Source organism: Nipponia nippon, unplaced genomic scaffold, assembly GCF_047370975.1.
Source record: "Nipponia nippon isolate SJK-2023a ecotype South Korea unplaced genomic scaffold, ASM4737097v1 scaffold_5, whole genome shotgun sequence".
NCBI classification, from domain to species: domain Eukaryota; kingdom Metazoa; phylum Chordata; class Aves; order Pelecaniformes; family Threskiornithidae; genus Nipponia; species Nipponia nippon.
Genome location: NW_028262369.1, coordinates 71,948,211 through 71,970,352, shown reverse-complemented (window position 1 = coordinate 71,970,352; position 22,142 = coordinate 71,948,211). Strand labels below are relative to the sequence as shown.

Genomic DNA, 22,142 nt, shown 5'->3' with positions numbered 1-22,142 from the left:
GGTAAACTAGACTCTCTGTAGAATAACGTAATACTAAATGTGTGGGGACTAGGGGGTTGGTTGGTTTTGGTGGTGTTGGGTTGATTTTGTGGGTGTGGGGTTTGTTTTTCGTTGTGTGGGGGTTTTTTTGTTTGGGTTTGTTGTTGGTTTTGTTTTGTTTTGTTTTTCCCAATTGAATCTGTCTGCATAGGCCCTTCTTTAGTGACACATCAGACAAGGAAAGTAAAAAAATTTGTGTGCCTGGTCATGCCTCATATTTTTCAAGCCACCTTTCATATTTGGTTGTATGGCATTTATAAAATGTGCACTATACCATGAACCTTTCTTTGTCACAATACAATTACTTTAATTATAAATGATTTAACATAGTCTCTTGAGATCACAAAAGCCTATTATAGTAGAATGCTTATATTGATGTACTGTAGTTAAGACTGTGTCAGCATTTTCATTATAACTGTTTTCCAAGCTATGTAACTCAGATGTAAAAAAAAAAAAATATATATCTATCTACATATATATAAAAAATAAAAAAATTCTAGGCTGAAATTTGACATACAGAGGCTTAGCCAGATAGTTAATTTGACACTGGCAGCCCTGAATAGGAGATGGGAAATTGCCAGTGCCATAAATGACACTACTTTGTAGTAAAATGGCTGCCTGTAACACAATTATTGCAAAAGTAAAAATTTTATAATTCTTAAATGTTTCTTTGTCAACTTTCATGTAGGACAGAGAATGTGAAGGATTAAATTGCCTTGTAAAAGTCCGTGTGTGTAAATGTTTTCTGAGCAAGATCTGAGTTTGTAAGTGGACCCAAATTCATTCAGAATGTTTTATTTGCCAAAAGGGAAAATAGATGTCCACCTGCTGCCTGGAAAAATGTCATCACTGTCTCAAGAAGAAAGTTGGTCTTCGATGGGAACTGTAGGAGGTCTGAGCTGTGTCCTTGGCTTTGCAGGCTGCCTGTTTGTCTTGAGAAAGGCACTTGTATTTGTTACCCTGTCATGAAATGCAGACAATAGTTCTTTATTAAAGGCATGCCATGAAGGTTGTAGTTTGTACACTGTATTTCAAGATCATTAGGTAAAAAATGTGATGAAATTGCAAGCTATTAAAATCAGTAATTATTGTGACTGTAATACAGTTCTGTACTGAAGTATCGGTGTGTTGGGTGCAGCTTTTAAAGGCCTCCATGAAGAAGAAGTGGACTTCCTTGGTCTACATTGCATGCATGTTAATATGTCCTTATTTACAAATGCTTTTGGGGATGCCTCGGAGAAAAGAGGTTTTTGTCAGATGGACTACTTGTTTAGACAGTTGTCTTGAAATTTTAATGACCCCTGGCAGAACCGTACTGATATCTTTGTAGAAGCACTAGAGTGACTTAAATCGCTTGTCCCTTTCATTTAATCAAGCCTGAGACTAGTGTATAAATTTTAACTCGTCATAACATGAGAAAGTAGAGAAGAGCATCTTTTAGTTCTGTTAATGACAAGGTACAATTTATGGGTGCACACTGTCCATGACTAACTTGGTCTGGTATTTCAATTGTAAAGTTATCTTCTAATAAGGTAATGCTGGTTTTAGCCTGGTGCTACTGCCGAGCGACATTTTTCTAGAGGTAGTTAAAACGTTGCAGTAATTTACAAAATCTTAGTTTATACAGGAACTACAAAACTAATGGAAATATTTTTTCCCCTTTCTCTTGCACTTACATATCATTAAAAAAGAAAATTAAAATTTAATAGTGCATTAAAATAATGCCAAAATTGAGGCTGTGGAGCAATGAATTTAAGCTGCCACAGCATACATAACTCAAGCCACTCATTTAGGTACTACAGCACAGACGCCGCATTTCAGACAAGTGGGCAATCCTGTTGCATTATATGGATGCAGCATCTAAACACAACTGGATTAGTGAAGATCAAGATCATAGCAACTGACTTAATTTGTAATTTCTTTTATCTCTCTACTTTTATTGGTTTGCATCTTAATGTAATTATATTTCATTAGTTGTTAGTGTTTATTTTTTTGATTGCCAGTAGTTGGATGTTTGTCATCAATAGGGCTGCAGCCCCTCACCACCATGGCCCCTTTGAATCCTTTAGTGAAGGATAACACAGGTTGCAAGAGAATCTTTATGCGACAGATTGAATCATTTTTTTCTGTGAGATGTTTTGAAGAAGTAATATTCAGTAGCAATCAAGTTTTCACTTAAAGTACGTTGATATGACATAAATATAGATTTTTAAATCTTATTATACAGTAAATCTAAAATCAGGTGCATGGTGAATATAGTGTCATTTGAAATAGTTAATGGCGTGCTGTGAATTTGTCGGATGGACTTAAAGATGAGGTGCAGTCATTAATCTGAGAAAAAATACAAGACTTCTGTTTTGTGATTGGAGTGCTGGCATGTTGGAAATTGCACATTAATATTTTATGGAGTATAACCAATAGAAAGTGGTCTCTAAAGGTCATCTGTCTTTGATGCTGATGTGATATGGAAATTTAGTGGATAATACTTGATTATAAAAGGTCTTCACAAACATGGAGTTGTCATTTTTTGGGGGACTTTATACTGGTATCATTGGATATATCTGTGTTGAGTTGTAGTCTGCAATACAGAGATGCTCCAGGTAGGTCAGAAATAGCCTGGCACTCCCAGCAGAGCTAGCCACACTGGAATTTTGCACCACCCACGCTTGTTCACTTAACACATTATCAGAAGTTTCTGTGCTGCACCTCAGTTTTCAATTTGCACATAACCTGGTAACAAACAACTTGGGTTTTGATGTTCTGCTGCTCTCCTGCTGTATAAATAAATAGTATTGCTGTCATGTATCAAAACAAGGGGCTTTGGCTACTAAAACATTTCAGAGACTTTTCAAACATAGAAATAGTGGTTATTTTTTATCTTATTCTAATGCCTGTTTAGCTTATTATAGTCGAGTTAGAAAATTACTTTTAATCTGTTTGTGCTTTTCTTTGGAGAGATGTAATCTTACTTACTGGCAGACAAATATTGCATAAGGTACATTCAAATTTTTAACTGGATGGTGAGATCTAGGTGTTTTCCTCTGTTTCTCCAAGTATGACCTACAGGACTTAATGCTTCCTGAAGTTCTAGCAAGTAGTTACAGCATGAGTGTCCAGCAGTTAAAGACTGAGCTGGAAATCCTTTCTCTAAGCACTTCATAATGGTCTACTCTACCTCATCCCATACACAGTCGAGATTAATATCTGTTTTTAGTTGCTATAAATTCATACCAACAGAATAAAGGATAGTTTTAACTTTTTTTTTTGGCCTTTTAGGATGCTGGGACTCTTCATCCGTGGTATTGAAGAAAATAGCAGATCTAGGCGTGATGGGCTTTTCCATGAAAATGAATGCATTGTGAAGATTAACCATGTGGACCTTACAGATAAAACCTTTGCACAGTAAGTGCTGGTTTACTGTTACTTTTAACTATCCAGAATTTTATACAATGCTGTGTTTATTAAGTGATTCATGCAAAGGGATTAAAATTTATTTCAGATAAAAGGCCTGTAAAATTGATACCTGGCAGGAACTGTGTAATTTTCTTTCTGAAACCTCCAAATAAGGTGAAATTTGAGGAGAGGAATCTTCTTGTAGTCTTAGTGAACCTATTGTGCTTACATAATTTAAATAGGTTTAAGTTTTTTTAATAGTTATCTTTACTTTCTAATTCTTCTGCTATTTTGTCCATATTTTCTTTGTAATTTGTTCCTCATTAGACCTTCAGAATGAGTCAACATCGCAGCATGTTTTTTGATGTTCTTTTGCAAGTGAAATAATTTTTTTTTTGGTGCTGCAGCTTTTTGAGCATTTAATTTTTAAAAAATATTAGTATTGTCAACCTATGATTAGTTGAGCTAAATGGTGAGTCTCATCTCTTACAACTTTTATTACAAATCTGTTGACATTTATTATCTATCAAATTACTTTAAGTAACGGGTTGCTTTGATCAGCTGTGAATTAATGTGACATTGTTGCACAAAAGAATAGCCTCTCAAATTGCACAGGTATTTGCTGTAGTAATTAAATAGTAATTTGTTTTTACTTTTAATCCATATGTTTAGACAGCTGAGTGATTGTTTATAATATAACAAAACTCTATTGAGATCTCAAGGGAGTTGAGGCTTAACTTTCTAAACAGTAAGCCAAATGTTCAAGGTTTATAGACCAAAATCAAATAAGTAATTTCACTGTTAGGGTTAAATATTTGCAAAATAGGTTTTCATAAAACCAGTGTAGTTCTATAGTAGGTATTACCTTGTTTCTGAGGCTGTGCTTTTTGCGTTCTGATAGGTTTTCAAGTTACTGTTTTCTGACTATTTGGTGGTAAATGTATTCTGATGTGATATAGTACATGCCATTCTCTTCCACCCATAGAAAGTTTCTACATAAGATATCAACTTTATCAGAACATAACTGTTGGTATCACATTAAAATGTTCGTTGCCTCACCTGTGCAGTTTTGTAATGAAGATGTATCCTTCTCAAATGAGATTTTGCCTGAATCAAAACCTCTCTTTTCAAAATTGTATGTGATCTTTTCTTTACAAATCTGTTGTCTTCTTTGTGTTCTCTATGGAACGTAAGTAGATCTCCAGAGGCTGTAAGCCCACGAGATGTATGTGGAGTGGAGGACTCTGCGTATTTTTCTGTAAGGTTACTAGATTTTGGGACAGTTAGAAATACTGCAGTAAACTTTCCAGTCCTCCATCAGGCTTCCCTTCAAAATGAGAAATGCAGGACGCTTTGCTTCCTCCAAGTTTGGGTAAAGTTTTGGGAGTTGGAAGGGATATTTATAAAGACAATTGTTAGTTTAAAGAGGCCAGCCTTGTTAGACGATCTCTCTGTCACTGGGAGAGTGAAAGAAGGAAGTGACTAAAACGTGATTCAGAGCAGAGCCTAATTTAGTTGGTCTAATTCACCTTATGTTACAATAACAAGTAGTGTAGTTGCAGTGGCACTGGGTCTGAGGAGAAAAACTGTGGACAATGAGGACTTAACGTCCATTTGGGGGACTGGAAGGAGTATTTTGGACTAGCTGTAGCCTGGTCCCATGTCCTGTTACGTTGTTCTCCTGAGTTGCCTTCCAGAATAGCCTTCTGCATCATCTCTTTTCCCTGGCTGTTGAGAATGGCTAAAGAAAGCAGCTTTCCGGGTTGAAAATAATCTCGGTGAATATGCCTTCTAGTTGTCATCTGGCATGACGTAACTGTACTAACCTGACAGAAGTCTGAGTTACAGAAATGCAGTAGTTGTAATGGATGTGATGAAGTATTGTCCCAGTGACTGTTGACCCAGAAATAGTCATCAGATTCTCCTTTGAGAGGAAAATCTGTTTGCTAGTTTCAAATCGACATTTTTTCATAACCCTTGTAAAAGCTGTTTTAACACTTACCAGAGACTGTTACATACTGTCTCTTTCCATTTTCAGCGAAGGCTTTCTGGTATTGCTCCTGATGATTGCTGCTTCTGCAGCTGTAATAGCAGCAGCCTACTTTCTGTATTCCCATGTTTATAATAGTTTTATATATTGAGACTGTTGGTCTGCTTTTTCATTTGCTGTTAATCTATTCAATTACATTCTGTTGTGTTGCAGAGTTTCTAGCACCTCTTTTAATTGACTCCCTCATTTTTCTTTAAAGTATGTGTTTGGGGTCTCAAGAAATGTAAATTTGTTCATCCATTATTTTTTCTCTTTTAAGTGCAGCCAGTTATTTTGCCCCTGAAGACTGCATTCAGGCTTTCCCACAGGACGTCTTGCGTTATTTCCAATATTTTTTGTTTGAAGGAGATCTTATATTTTCTCTTTCATATATTTAAAATATTCATCTCCTGAAACTGAGTTATTAAATTACCTTGTAACATATGGCCAACTGGCTACTTGCAAGGATGGGGTGTGAAAGGAACCAGCTCAAGACTTTACATCCTTATGCTGGGAGCATGCCATGGTTTCTATGATGAGGGTAAGGTCTGTCCTTGAAAACCTTCACAGGCTATAGGTGAGCAGGTAACCTATAACCCCTGCAGACAAACTGGGCAGTGCTGTTACAGTTCTGAAACCTAACCCTTGAGGGTGGTGCTGGGAGAATACCTTCCCACAACACTGTCCCTGCTACCTTTCTTTTCCAAGTTTGATGCTTCTCTTCTGGCAGTGTCTCCTGTCAATGAATGTGATTATTCTTGACTCTTGGTGCATGTACACTCGGTGTAGCCAAGATGGTTCTTTCCCACAGCAGTATCCATTGGGACTGCCCCCTGACTTCAGTGTCTTCATGCTGCAAAAAAACGTCTCAAAACGACCCCTCCCTTCCACTACATACAGCTGCAAGGTGGAGGTACTCTGCAGCTCTGTTGATCTGGGAAAGCAGTAGGTGTATATGCAAGAAGTTAATGTTTGCGGTGGCTTGCTTTCTGTATCAGTGTAAAAAACTTTATTTTGGAAGTACTTTCAACACTGACTCCTGTTGTATAACTGAGTGTAAATCCAAAGCCAAGACTTCAGTGAAGTACTGACTTTGCCTGACTGACAAACATGCTACAGAAAGGTAGGAGATATGTAAATTGTTCTCAAAAGGATTCCATGATTTATTTAAAAATTAATGTGGCCATTAATTCCTCTCTTGACCCGATTCTGCTAAGCAGAAGTTCTTGAATTTTCATTCTCAAAACGTGCTTCAGCTACTACTTCTGTTTGCACTTGAGTTGTCTTCTGCAGTATGGAAGAAAATCAGTCAACTTCATCAGAAGGTAGGAGAGGAAAGCATAGAAAGAGAGAAGTCTCCTTTGTTCCTTTAGAATCCTTTAGAACATGTTCATAAAATATCTCAATTGACCAAATCTACAGATTATTCAAAATCCAGGGAAGGCTGTAGTAACAGTTGCTTTGGCCAACTTGTCTTAATTGCCTTGCAATGCATGGGAACCTGAACACTGTATTGTTGCCATGTTAATCAGTTCAAGGGGAGTCATTTCACTAAATGCTCTAACACAGTTTCTGGTGTTGCAATTGAGCACATCTATAAAGACATTGCTTAAGTGAAGCCCACATATCCACCTTAGCAAGAGGTTACTGCTTGAAAGATGTGAGTAATATCTATCTATTCATTTATCCATTTATGCAGAAATGCACAAATAGTTGCACCTTTTGTGGTCACCAGTTTTTTTTTTTTTCTGATGTCTGTATGTCCCATACCATCATCCTTTTCTATTGCACCATTTGCAGTCACAATATTTCTTCTGAAGATGTCCATATGTAGAATCATAGAATCGTCAAGGTTGGAAAAGACCCTTAAGATCATCAAGTCCAACCATTAACCTGTCACTGCCAAGTCCATCTATACCATGTCGCCGAGCACCACATCTATCTGTTCTTTAAATACCTCTAGGGATGGAGACTCAACCACTTCCCTGGGCAGCCTGTTCCAATGCTTGACCACCCTTTCGGTGAAGAAGTTTTTCCTAATATCTAACCTAAACCTCCCCTGGCGCAGCTTGAGGCCATTTCCTCTCGTCCTATCACTTGTTACGAGGGAGAAGAGACCGACCCCCACCTTGCTAGAACCTCCTTTCAGGTAGTTGTAGAGAGCAATAAGGTCTCCCCTCAGCCTCCTCTTCTCCAGACTAAACAACCCCAGTTCCCTCAGCCGCTCCTCATAAGACTTGTGCTCTAGACCCTTCACCAGCTTCGTTGCCCTTCTCTGGACACACTCCAGCACCTCAATGTCCTTCTTGTAGGGAGGGGCCCAAAACTGAACACAGTACTCGAGGTGCAGCCTCACCAATACCGAGTACAGGGGCACTATCACCTCCCTGGTCCTGCTGGCCACACTATTCTTGATACAGGCCAGGATGCCATTGGCCCTCTTGGCCACCTGAGCACACTGCTGGCTCATGCTCAGCCGGCTGTCAACCAACACCCCCAGGTCCTTTTCCGCCAGGCAGCTCTCCAGCCACTCTTCCCCCAGCCTGTAGCATTGCATGGGGTTGTTTGTGACTGAAGTGCAGGACTCGGCACTTAGCCTTGTTGAATCTCATACAGTTGGCCTCGGCCCATCAATCCAGCCTGCCCAGATCCCTCTGCAGAGCCTTCCTATCCTCCAGCAGATCGACACTTCCACCCAACTATATATCCCATATATATATATATATATATATATCCCATATATATATATATATATATCCCATACTCTCATCCTTTTTTATTGGTGTGGAATCAGCCAGCAGTTGCATTAGGGATGATGAAGGAATCTGAGGGGCACTTAGGCTGTACTCGGGGGAAAAAATGGAGTCTTGAGCTTGCTCATAGTAGATGTATCCACCAGAGCAATTGGTCATAAGCGCTCAGTGTGCCTCTGTGCCAACAAGAAAATATGTAAAAGACAAACACTTCAAAAACGTAGCAAGCTATAACTTCAGGAGCCTTTTGATGAGCTATTGCCATCAAAACTTCCCTTCCTGATGTTCTGCATGAAGAATTATGTCCATTAGTTGATTCTGGCTGGTATGTTTTCATAGCAGCCTAGGAATCCTGACAGATGTGTTGTTCCTACTTGAAATGTAAGGGAATGCTGTAGTTTAGAAGTCTTATTTCCTGTGTACTTTTTAGAAAAGGGACCCTGTAGATGTGAAGGTAAGGTTATTTCTTCACATTTAAGATAAATTTTTGTCTTACTCTCTGTAAACAACTTCAAACTTTGCCTGGATTTTCTGGTTTATGTGAATTTTTGTACTTTTTTGTTAAAGGGCTCAGGACATCTTCCGTCAGGCAATGAAATTTCAAAGTGTCATCTTGGAAGTCCTTCCTCCATATAATCGAGAACAATATGAGAAGTCTGCTATTGCTCCCCTTTGTTTTCTGGATAATGAAGAAGGAATTCCAAAAACAAAGATTCCACCTCCTGTTCATCCAAAACCTGCTCTAAAAACGATTAATCTTGCTGGAGCAAGCAGCTTGGAGGCAGGTGTACAGGCAACACTGCAACAAGCTAAGAGCCCGAACCTCCCACGTCTGGGTAGAAAGTCATCTTCTCCCTCACTGTCTCCCCTTATGGGCTTTGGCAATAAAAAAAATGCAAAGAAAATAAAGATAGACCTGAAAAAAGGTAAGTCTTTGGAGATGGTATGATTAATTCCATATCATGTTCTCTGTGTTGGTACCTTAACTTTTAACTAATCTAGTGACATTAAAAGTACAAGCAAGTTATTTACACTTTAAAAGTTCCAAAACTTCCAAAAGGTAAAAGAACATTCCAAAAGGTAAAGGAATGTTAACAGTAATGTTCTCAACAGCCAGCTTTCTCATAAATTTTGGATGCATGTTGTCCAGACTTACTGATTTTTAAAATATCTCAGTTACCGTTTATGTGGAAGGTATTTCATTAGCAACATGCAATAGTAAGAGATGATTCAGCCTTTTGGCAAGTACAGAATAAAAATTTGAACTGTCTGCTGGTAACCTTTGTTATTTTTACTTGTATCTGCTAATTGACCAGCACTGTTACGACATTCTTTTAAAGATATGTTTGATGTTATCCAGGAAGTTGACCACACATTTACCTGTCTCTCCCTTTCTTATTTTCTACAAACCTTTTCTTTCCATCTGTATTTATTCAGCTGTCAGCAGGCTGAATTTCGTGTGTATATCTTTAATTGCTGCTCCATGCAGATGTCTGTCTTTGCATGGAGTAACAGGTTTATGCACATGTAGTAAAATGTGCTTGAGCAGATCCCAATTAGCATTTATATTTTCTGTTTAATTTCTGTTTCTGATTTGGCTGAGAGTTAAATTTAATGCTAGAAGTGGCCCTTCTAAAAACTGTCTGTAACTTTATTCTTTTAACACATAATGAATATAATCAGGCTGTCATTTCTTAATTTTTGTTATTTCTCAACTTAAGTCACTCAGTTTTCCTTCTGAACTCTTTGGCTTTGTGTTAACAAAACCTGCTTCAGAATTTTCTCCATTTTAGATGTAATGCTTTTGATTTTTGAAACAGTAATTTATATTTTTAGAAATGATAGGAATGTGATACTGACATGGTATCTCTGAAAACTATCACATGGGTAGCAATCCTGCTCAATATAAAAAGATTTTTATGGACCCTGCTGTTCCTGGGTGATTCTTGGTGGCTTATAAGCAATACCTGCTAATACTGATTTTACTCCTTAATTATTTATTAAAACATTTATCTATTAACACTTGAGGTTGTTTATTTCCAAGCAGCAAACAACTTCACAAATGGAAGCTTTGAAATATCACTTGTCCTTTCTTAACAGCATGTAGTCAGCAGTTTTTTCATTCAAATCATGTGACATTTTCTGCTTTTCACCAAGTTTCAGTAAGACCTGCTAAATTATATTTATGCTCATAAATAAACAATTCTGATTGCTCTGATTTGTTTCAAAGACTATTGACATCAATGTGAAGGCTGATACTAAAACCACCTAGACAAAAGGTAAACACTTCAAAATCAGAGTTCTTGCTTGTTTTGTATTATTGTGGGCTATCCAAAAGTATTTCTATCTGTAGCTGTTGCAGGAGGATTTGAGCATGTATTCTAACATTGCTAGAATTCTTCTTTAGACCATGCAGAAAATAGGCTCACATTTACAGCTTTTTGTTTGCTTTCTTTTTTTAAAAGCTAACCTGAATGAGTGTCTGTGATTTGTTACTGACATTGTTTACTTTTAATGATCAGCATTTGCTTGCTGAAATTTATGTTGGGAGTTCTTTATCTTACCTTCTAGGTCCAGAAGGACTTGGTTTCACCGTGGTTACCAGAGACTCTTCAATACATGGTCCTGGTCCGATTTTTGTGAAGAATATTTTACCAAAAGGTGCAGCAGTAAAAGATGGTCGTTTGCAGTCAGGAGACAGAATCCTGGAGGTTAGGATAAACATCCATTTTATTTGCATTGCTGAGTATCGATCACTGGTTTTGACATAAATATTTTATTTTCTTATACATACTACTGATGTATGGAATTAAAATTCTTGACCTTGGTTTAAAAAAAAAAAAAAAGCCTCATGGCTTTTGTACTGTTTGTCAACAAGTATTTTACACCGTTATTTGAATAAAGGTGCTTTTCACAAGGGTCCATGGGATGTTTGAACAAGGGGGATCTGATAACATCTTGGTTCTTAACGCAGATAAATGTATCAGTTTAGAAGCAAAACATGTCTTGCCTCTTCAGCCATGTCCAAAAATCTCTGATGAACATCGAGGTGGTTAAGTGCTCATTTTAAGGCAGTTTTGCTCAAATCGGTCTGTTTAAAATTTTCAGGTATCTTGTGACTTACAATCTCATTATCTAATTGGTTATTTCTACTTACTAACCTCAAAAAGCTCTTAAGGTAAACGGTTTTAATAATACTTAGGTCTTGTTTTTGTACTTTTCATCTTCAAAGTGCTTTACAAACTAATTAAGCCTCAAACCCCCTGCAAAGTGGGTAAGTACTACAGACCTGCTTTAACAGATGGTGAAAATGAAGGGAAAAAGGTTAAGTGATTTGTGCAGGGCCAGAGGGGGAGACAGTGTGGGAGCTGTTACTAATTCTTCTTTGCTCTGTGTCACTGAATAACACGATTTTTAGGTGAGGGGAAAATGACAAAAGACAGTCATACTCATAGATATGACATTCTCTGTTCTTTTGTGTCTGGTAGGTGAATGGACGGGACATCACTGGCAGGACCCAGGAAGAGCTTGTAGCTATGCTGAGGAGCACAAAGCAAGGGGAAACTGTCTGTCTGATTGTGGCTCGTCAGGAGGAGGCCTTTCTACCTCGAGAGCTGGTAAACTTGTTATTTTGTCCTGGAGAATGATTTTGAAACAATTCCATGTTTTAAAAGTAGCCCAGGAAATAGAAATGAACTGTTGTTGGCTGAGAAAGCCAGCAAAGAGTAACTGTATAAGGCTTGTGTTTGAGAAGTATTTATACTTACATTTGATTTTGATGGATATTTCATTTTATCTACTTTAGATGCAATTCTACGCAATCTGATTTTTCATGCCAAAAATGACATCATAAGCATAACTCACAGGGGAATACTGTAAATGAATCTTAGAACTGTGCAGTCAAGCGTGACCAAAAAGGGATTATTGTCTTTCAGAAAAGCAACAAACTTTAAACCAGAAGTATAAAGTGCATGTAATGAGTCCTGCAGCTTATCAGTAACAAACCAGTGAGGGTGGCTGCCCCCAGGAGATGCATCTCCTAAGCCAGGTGCCAAACTGCAGGAGTGGTGAGGAATAGAATTCCATTGCGCTCCTCACAAATTTTGGAAGCAAGCTTTTCCTTGACTGCGAGTCTTTGACTTAATAGGCTCTTGCATTTCTGATTTTGTTCTCACGTGCTTAATTTTCACTTCTTTTTTTTAAACGCTGGCATGAAACTGTTCTCTTTTTCTCTCACATAGACAGAGGAGGACTATATAAGTATAAAAGTGCTATCTGATACATACTTGTTTCCCCTCAAAAAAGGTCATCTCTTTGGTCGCCTCTTCCTTATCTTGATTGATGGCTATACTTGACCTTTCATTAAGAAGTTTTCAGGATAAAGGAAGGACAGCATTTCCTGCTTTTGTCTCATTTTATCTTCTTTAAAGAACACAAACCGCCTTCATTCTTTCCTTATGATACCGCCTTCTTGCTTTTCCTTTTGCTTTAGACTGTTAGCAGGATCTTCTACAGAAGTCCTCCATTATGTTTCCTCAGAAAATATTGCTAACACTTTTCCTCTTGTTTCCTTGTTACCAGTTGGACCTTATTGAGGTAAGGGTGTCTGTTGCCTATGGTAGGATAAGAAACTGGAGGGGAGTTCAGTTTCTCTCATGTGAGCCTTTCCCGTTGTGCTGCTTGTGCCCACTTTTTCCTGTAGTGGGGCAATTGTGAAGTGTCCTAACAAAATTATTTTTGTTCTTGTTTTCCTTTTTTATTGAGTAATCTTTAAGGAGGATGATGGCAGAATATTTTCAGCCCTGTAATTGGGCATTCATTGTCAGTGATTCCCAAAGCACCAAAGTTGGTCATTGCAATGCTCTCTTTAGTAAGCCCTGAGCTGTAGAGTCAGTGTCTGTGTGGACCAGAGGAAAATTTCTGAGTCTGAAAGTACTAAATTATCTATTATGTTTAGTATTTCTTTTCTTCCACCATCTCTTCTAAGTATGAGCTTATTTTTTGAAAAGGCTACATCAACAGTTTTTTCTTGTGGGTTTTTTAAGTTATAAACCACATTACTTGGAAAATGTACTTTTAAAAAAAGTATGTATTCTTCTTTTCTCTCTCCTGTTCCCACAACATTATACGTTATTCTTTATTGTCATAGTACGAATTCTCTTGGAAATCATTGTAACAGTGTGTGGGTATAAAAGGCTGGAAGAATCTAAAAGCTATTTATAATTTTTACCTGCCACAATTGCCTGCTATTAAATTCTAGCCCCTACAGCAAGGATTAACTACCTTTCAAAAGGTGACTTACTTATGACTGGCATGATTGAAATCCAGAAAGTAGCCACATTTATCCTGCTGGCTTGACCTTCGCTTAGATTGCTTTCTCTGCAAAAGAATGATGCACAAGTGATGGCTCTCACTGTAACAGTGATGATATGTGAATTCTAATACTGTTCTGTGTTTCTTGTTATCCCAATCAAGTACAATGTAATACAAATGCAAGTTACTGAAATACATTAGATAATTTCATGGAACCAGCCCTTCTAAATTAAAAAGCCTTTCAGTGACATCTGTTCGGTAGCTTATGGCAAAAGTGTGGGTTACCATACCACTAAGCTACCAGATGTTGATACTAACATGATCCTTGTTAGAATTCATGAGACATCTGAGAATAGTCTCAGCAAAGATTAAAAAAAATGAATTAAAATTGGTTTAGCTTTTTTGTTTGTTTTTAGCTTTAGCCATGACATTACATTGGACTAATCCTCTGCTACCTCAAAAGTTAGAGTGCTGTTTTGATCAAAGAGGAGGAAAAAGCCAGCACTTCAAATGTTTGTTTTTGGAAGGGAAGGCAGTAGATAATCCAATATTTTCCAAGGACAGCTGTAACTGAATGCTCTGACTATGTAACATGCATGCAGAGTTTACCTAAATACTTGGGGGTTTTGTTAATGCCTGGCAATAATAGGGTAATTGCTTTATATCAGACTTGTTCTTGATTTGAGCAGTTCTCCAGGGATTGTAATCCGAGAAGCTGTTTTCTTTAGATTCCCTGTTACCTGTTGAAAGGAAAAGGAGAAGGACAGCCTAGTAACTGTGCCCACTCCCCACTGCTGCCTGTGGCAAAGGTGCCTCTGGAACTTGGACCCGCTAGAGACCATGCACAAAACCACTTTTGAGCATGTTGCTGCACTAGAACTGGGTTCCTACATTGATTTCTGGAAAAAATTTGATAGCTGCAGGAGCACAAAGCAACTAATGTAACAAAGTACCAGCGGGTGGCATTTGGTTGCGAGGGTCTGTAATAATATACTTTGACTTTACCTTGTAACAAAGCTGTGGTTTGGAGAAAGCTTGGTCTCGCGGATGTTTTCTCTTCTTTAATCTAGATGGGAGTAAAGTTTGAGGGTTTTGTTACTGTGATCTATGCTGATGAATTGCTAGGAAGTAGAAAAATACATTGAGTAGCAAACCTTTGCCATGCCAGCCAAGGGAGAGATGTGATATGGGTGACGATGAATCAGTGTTGCAAACAGGCATTATTAAATTATAGGGAATTGGGGCTTCAGTTACGCTAGCCCATGCAACATCTGAGAGTTGTACAGTTACATTGTTTGCACATAATGAGGGAATAAAATAGAAAACCCAGTCTTTGTAGTGTTGTTACTGCTTTAAAAAAAGAAAAGGAGGATCTAATGAGGGTTGGTTTTTTTGTTTTGTTTTGTTTTTTTTTATTGAAGCAGATCAGTGAAGTAGAATTTGGACCAACCACAGGCTGTCCTCCTTATTATCCAGTTAGCCAAATGTTCCCAGTAATTCATGCCAGCTGTTGACAATGTAGCAGCTGAGTAAGAAGCTGATTCCAAAACTCAGGGGAAGATCTTGATTCACTTAATTACCACAGTCTACAGAGTGGCCCGTGATTAGTGCATTCTTTAAGGTGCATTTAGGTTTTAAAGCGTGTAACACTGCTTGTTTTCTAAAGGATGGTGAATATTACAGAGAGAAGCTGGCTTAACTGAACAGGTTTGGATTTTCCAGCTCTTACCAAAGTAAATGGAATGCACATCACACTGTGGCTATCATTCTATTGTGTTTTGAAAATACAGTGTTTTGATCATGTGTATTTGTTGCATCTTGTTTTTCCTCCAGGAAAAATGTGTGATATGAAGGTGCCATTTCTTTTAATAATGATATAAAGACCACTTACTCCCCTTGCTCTTTCTTTATCCCTGCATTGGTAAAACAAGCAAAGTTACTTGAATGAGAACAGCTCTGGTGTAACCTATTCTGTGCCATGACGCTATGCAATTCTTTATTCTTGTTATTTTTCATGAGCCTTCAGGATAGTGAATATGATGCACATAAGCAGAGGAATATGCCTGTTCTGCAAATGCCAGAAATAATATAGCACCAAAAATATTTTGATGCATTTTTCTTTAAGTTTAAAGCACATACATATTGTAGGTTTTGCATATGCTTTATTTTTGTTTTAAAGATAGCTTTGACTTGCCAGTTTCAACTGTAACCACTATTTCTATGGTTTCTTGGCATATTCACTGATCCCTGAAGAATCTAGGCGGAAAGGGAACAAACCAGCATTTTTACAACTACTAAAAGAACAACAATGTATATAATGTAGCGGTTGATCTTTAACTCTGAGTCTTTCTGTCTAAAGGGTAGAAGGAAGCAGGATGAGAGACAAGTTCAATTAAGCATTTTTTCTGCTTACCATGTGATTAACTTTTATGTTTTAGTCTTCCCCTAGTTAATTCCTTCCACTACCCTGAACTTCTATGCCTGAAGGAGAACTTCTTGTCTGCCTGAAGTGTTTTCCTTTTTGTTTTTAATATTCAAAGCTTAATTTCTATTACTTCCGTTTAATTGTTTCTTGCCTTTTTTATGTGCAGGAAATAATAGGTGAAATTTCAGGTGAGGCTTAACCATTTTTGCACCTGTTTTTGTAGGTCAAACCAGTGATTCCAGTGCTCAATTAACCAGAAATAGTCAAATAATTTCTGTCACAGAATGATTCCAGCAAGGACCGATTCTCTGTTGTGTTATCTCTATTCAAAGGGAGATAAAAAGTTTGATAGGAAAATAAAAAGTCAATATACCTATATTGGATTTTAATAACACATACAAGATTCAGTTCTTGAATTGTTCTGCATAATGAAGAGAAGGATGTTGTGAATACTCATGGCACTTTTCATCCTGAATAACTTTATAAAGTATGTAGATTTTAAGAAGTCCTGTTTTTTCCAAGGACTTTTCAAAGAAATTGTTTGATTTTGGGCCTGTAGGTTCTCTTTCATTAGAATAGTTGAGAAATAGGTTGTAGGTTGTGTCTACACAAATATATCTTTTTAGAGTGAAAACATTTTGTAGTGCAGTCCATCAAAGGTTTTCAGTATTTCAGAAGATGGTTACTAGTTCATTATAGCTTAGAGTACTGGAAACTATGCACTGAGGTTTTTTAATTTTTCACTGTGCTCATTATAAAAGTCAGTAAGAGATCACTGTTTAGAAGGAACATGACTGTTCCTTTCCAGTGAACAGAAAGCGTGGCAAAAAGCATGCCTTTATTTATCCCAGCTTTTGGTGGGACTCCCTAACTTATCAAAGGGGAATAAAGTGCTTAATTCATGTATCTTTAAAAAGTGGTTGGTTTTTTTATTTGAACTAGATCCAACAATTTTGCAGTGGCAGAATGAGCTTTCATGTTCTGTGAAGTGCCAATATAGCTACCAACACAGCAAACATTTACTGTGTTTTTCCAAGTGATAGTGGTAGTCAGCCTCTTTGAGGCTGCAGAGACCTCATTGCATCTGGTCTACTATTGCTTTCTCCGTCAAGCCCATCAAAGTGTTATGATCCAGCAATGATTTGTCTTTCAGATCCCTCTCTTCCTATTTTCCAGCAAATACAAGGAACCTTAAGAGGGTAGTCTGAAAGCTCTGGTCATAGCACTCATTGGCTGCAAGAACCTCTGATGGTGCTCTGCCTGCTGTTAAAGAAAAAGTTAAAGTGGAGACAAGTAAGGAAAGAAAAGCATAATGTTACTCGTACCATGAGATATTGTGTTTGCTTCCAGGATTTCTGCCCAAAACTCCTAAGTTGAGGAACCCTACCTCAGAGCATTGGGAAATGAAAACTGTTTACTTGATAGCATCAGTCTCAGCTCTGGTGTTGTCCAAAATTGTTTGGCAGCCCACTTTAATCTATAAAATCAGAAGTATGTGTACATCAGAATAGAGGGAGGCATATAAAATCTGGCTCTTAACAGAAATTGAGTCTTCGTACATTTTAGATGCATTTATCCAGATTTACAGTATTTGCATTTAATAAAACCAAAATATTCGGGCAATTCTTAAATCTTACTGGCAACTGTAGTACCTTGCCATTTAGAAGTGTCACCAGATTTATTCCATATACCATATGAAAATTTTTAAAAGTCTTTCTGCCTTAGAATCCATGAAAAAAGTTTTCCTAGGCTGATTTAATGTAAAATGTGTGCATGTGGTATTTGAAGTAGACATAAAAGAATTATACGCTGCTTATTGCTTTGTTTACCATTCCTTTAAAAGAGTAACCAATAAATCGAGTAAAGAGTTGGATTTGTACATCGCAATGTTGTGACCTGTTTGTCTGGAATATATTCTGAAAGTATACAGTAACAGCAATCCTAAATTCACCCTGAAAATACCATGCAGTCTTCCATCTTCATGAGTGATAAGATTTTAGGATCTTAGTGGCAAGATATATTAACTACATATGGCTCCAGCTCAGTAGGGTGTTTAAGCACATGGCTAACCCCATACGTGGGATGAAAATGGGTGTTTTCACAGTGGGGCATACCTTGATTGAGGACCGAACTAGTTAATTTTTCTCCCTCTGTTTCCTACAGTTACGTAACTTAAAAGGTTAAGTGTGACTTTTAAAAATAAGTTTAAGAGCAGTGCCACACTGAATTACAGAACTCTTTTGCAAGGACAAACCATTTCCTTGGGTAAAACTTGCTATGGGATCTCAAATAGGCATGTCAAACAAACTGGAGAATCTCCATTTTTGAAGCATCCTCTGACATCAAATGGTAAGCTGTGAAATGCAATGTATTTGCCTCGGATGAAGAGCTGAATCTAGTTTTGTCAGTTTTTGAAGCTATAATTCCAGAGAGTCTATGTAATTAAAACCAGAACCATTCTATCTAATATGACACAAATTTGTGGTGTACTGTGTTAATGTAAAAGGTATCCGAGTACAGTATAATATATCTCCATGGATTTGCTATTGGCTTTTTTGTCTTAGCAGGATGTGCCATTAGTGACCATTTAGTTTTTATTGCAGTACGGAATACAGATTATTTTAAAGAAGCCAATATGAAAACATCTGTCAGAAGTGCTAAAGATGAATACATGCAGCAATGGCTTCAGTTATTTACTAGATTGTGACAAGATTACAGCAGTGCATTACCTTTGAGTATTATTTTTCAAGAGCGTTACTGTATATCTATTGCAAAATACAGTGTAGATTTTATAGTGAGTGAATGACTGAGCTGTCAGCGAAGTATTTCTTAATTGTGGCTAAGCTCTTGGAAAGAACATAGAGAGTAGTGCAAATAAGGAGGTATCTTCGTTTCAAGCTTTTCTGCCAATAGTAGTTATGTGGTGCCACAATTTAAATGCTGCTCTTCAGCTTTTACAGGTTTTTGCAGAAAATAATTGCAAAAGCGTGTAAATGTCTTATTTCCTTCATAATCCTTTGAAAATAACCCTCCTGGGTCTCTTGCCTTTTGCTCTCAGCTCTGAATGGCACTCCAGGGAGTTGGCATCTCTTATCAGAAATGAGCAGCCAGGCAAGGGGCAGCCAGCATATTGAGAGACTGTAATAGCGTGTTGGTCAAGGGCATCAGACAGGTACTGAAAGGTCTCTTGTTGTGTTAAACAAATGCTGTTTCCTTCCTGGCTTAAGTGGGAGCTAATTTTTTTTGTAAGCTTCTCTTTTGGCAAAAGAACAATAGGGATAAATAAGGCAACCTTTCCAGTGAGAGATATGCATTAGATTATCATAAATCCACAGATCAAAAGGGCCGTGGTCAATGAGAACAGGCCTTGTAAGATGTAAATAAAAGGACTAATTGAAAGTGGTGTCCCATGGTAGACAGAGGATTGACACAATATTAAGTAGGTATATCCATGGACTAAGTAGAAGAGGGAAAACTACAATGCACAGTACTTTTTTCAAAGGTTACAATTCTGTTTGTATTGGTGACTGAGCAGTTTTTGTGTGTTGTGGGAATAAGAGAAGGCTAAAAGTATATTCTGTCTGTTCTTTAAAATACTGAGAATTTGTTGGTGAGAATTATATACCAGTAACATTTTAGCTTGTTTTAAGCCTTTATTATAGCCTTTTCATTAAGAAATTGGAGACCTAAGGTATAGATGTCCTTCTAAAAATTAAATCAAATCATTGGCAGAACATCAATTAATCAAATGTATCCTGAGACTCTTAAAGGTTTTCCATCTGCATCGCTGAATGTTATTCAGTACATATTATTAGGGCTTTCTGCTCTCAAATATAGCAAACTCAGTGTTCTCTCACCTTCACATAAACTCTTCTGAACATTTCTGTCTAGTTTGTGGTGATTCAGTAAATGTCAGAATTCATTTTACTGAAGTTCCATGCAGGTACCTCGGTAGATTAAAACATTCCTGTCCTGGTTTCCCTTGTGAGGGATGGTACCTGTTCGGTTGTTTGCTCCATTCTGTTTAATGGCTGAGTCTCGACAGCAAGTGGAAAGATTGCCTCTTACACTTCTTCTGACTGCTGCATTTCTGGTCCAGGAGAAACCGCCTGGAGAAAGAGAGGAGATTGTTGTCTTCCCCAGGCAGCTGAGAGAGTTCAGGAACTGTCTAGAGTGTTGGATGGTGCAACCAGGAGGGAGCTTTGCAGCAGGAGTTGAGGCTGGCAGGCTCCTATAAATAGTAGGGAGCAAACATCACCAAGCTGCAGAGGGGACTGGGAAGAGAGATGTGCATATCTAGAGGGGACTGTTCAGAGCTTGTTGCGGCTGAGGAAGCCATTGCAAGCTGACAGGCTAAGATTTAGCAAAGCTGAAGGAAGGACCTGCCCAACAAGGACAAAGTGAGCAGTGGAGATTGATTTTCAAGTCTTTTTTTTTTTTTTATAACTTTAACCTGTTTTGCTGTGAAGTATGTTTTATTAATACTTAGGAGTTTAAAATCCCTTTTGCTGTCTTCAGTGTACCCATCTTAAATGAAAAGTACAGGCCAGGTCATCTCAAAGCTCTAGCCATCTTGAGGTCTCATTACTTGACTATCTGGACTTGGATTTATGTGAAGATTTCTCGTTTATCATAGTACCATTGAGTTACTTACCTATGTCTGCAGCAGGGAATAACTTCAGTGATATACTGTCATTCAATTCCTGAAGTGCTGAGGTGTGATACATTTGTTGTGGAAAATACATGATGTGATTGTTGGCTGGGTAATCTATAACATTAAACTGTAAGCTTTTCCTGGTCTAGAAACGTGTTTGTGTTGCAGCTAGTTTCATTCATTCTGTGAGTGAATTCAGATTCTAGTATGATCTTGAGGTAAGAAGTATTTCTAATAGAATTCAAGGTTTAGTGCATTGGAGAGGGATTCCTTTACCAGACCATAATTCAGCTGATGGTGGTTGCTCTGTTGTAAAGTATTGATGTCTTGGGATAATGTTTTAGCGAAGTCAGGGAAATAGAGGCAATGGGAATCCAGCTCTGTGAGTCACCAGCAGCATTTCGTATTCATACCTGCATATTCTAGGAACAGGGACCATCACTCATGAAATTAGTTACTCAAATGAAGCAGTTAATTGATGAGTTTAACTTAAGGATGGCTGGAGCTCTTTTTGGTCATCAGTGAAAAGGCATTCCTTGGGAAGAGCACTATCATCAGGATAATAATTTGAAACCATTTAGCAAGTATAGGATGAAATCAAGCTTCTAGGTTCTGTTCATCCCTTTTTATTTCTCCTCTGTTTTTCCTCCTTTTTGGTGTTTCTCACATTCTCCCACAAAGAGAAGTTTTCAATCTTGTATTTGCACCAGAGTCTTGATGTTACAGACTGACTGTCAGCCATTTGCTATCAGATGCCATACAACGAGTAGTGAATGAAAATTTTAAGGGAATAAAGACAGAGTTTATTTGATCTTATAATGAATTCATCATTGATTTGTGGATGTACATTTCCTTTCCTCTTACCCATCCCTGTGAAATCATTCAAATGTCATTCACCCTCCCTCATGGGTAACCAATTTTTGATAGTACTATTAAACAAAGTGCAGCATTATTTTTAAATCAACTTTTGCTGGATCTTAGGGGAAGGATGAATATAAATAATGATGAGGAGAGATTTTTAGGATAATTGGACTATGTTGAACAAGAAACACTTGTGAAGGACTTTAAGGAATATTAGAGAGTTCTTCAGTAATAGGTAAAAGCAGCTGTTTTTTTAAATTTAAATTAAATTTACTAAGATTTTTGTATGATGAAATTATCTGTTTCCCAGAGAATTGTAGCAAGGAAAATGGTAGTCAAATGTTACAGAATCCAAATTAGGTACTAAGGAAAGCAGAGGAAACGAAATACTGACAAAAAAATTACTGTACTTGTCTGGTGTCCTGCTTAACACATCTTAATGTTTGGTAGATAGCACATCCAAGCATGCAGACAGTGATCTGATACGTTACTTAATAAGAGCTAATACATGTCATAGTTATGTTAAAGGAAGCTGGGAAATATTATAGAGCAGTGAAAAACTCTGTTACTTTTTTTTATTACTCTCCTTTTAGCAATATATTTGTATCAAAATTTAAAATTGGACTAAGTTATGCTGAAAAACTATGTATAATATCGTTATCTTAGTAAGTTTAT

General features: G+C 37.5%; 1 protein-coding gene across 1 annotated transcript in view; it reads left to right on the top strand.

The window, feature by feature from the left end:
• The window catches only part of PARD3B (par-3 family cell polarity regulator beta), a 427,889-nt gene that overhangs the window by 196,876 nt on the left and 208,871 nt on the right, over positions 1 to 22,142 (top strand). Inside the window, exons 7-10 of the mRNA XM_087732270.1 lie at positions 3,316 to 3,441; positions 8,782 to 9,140; positions 10,786 to 10,925; positions 11,703 to 11,831. Of these exons, the coding sequence (XP_087588396.1) occupies positions 3,316 to 3,441; positions 8,782 to 9,140; positions 10,786 to 10,925; positions 11,703 to 11,831 (754 nt within the window). The remainder of the gene's footprint in view (positions 1 to 3,315; positions 3,442 to 8,781; positions 9,141 to 10,785; positions 10,926 to 11,702; positions 11,832 to 22,142) is intronic.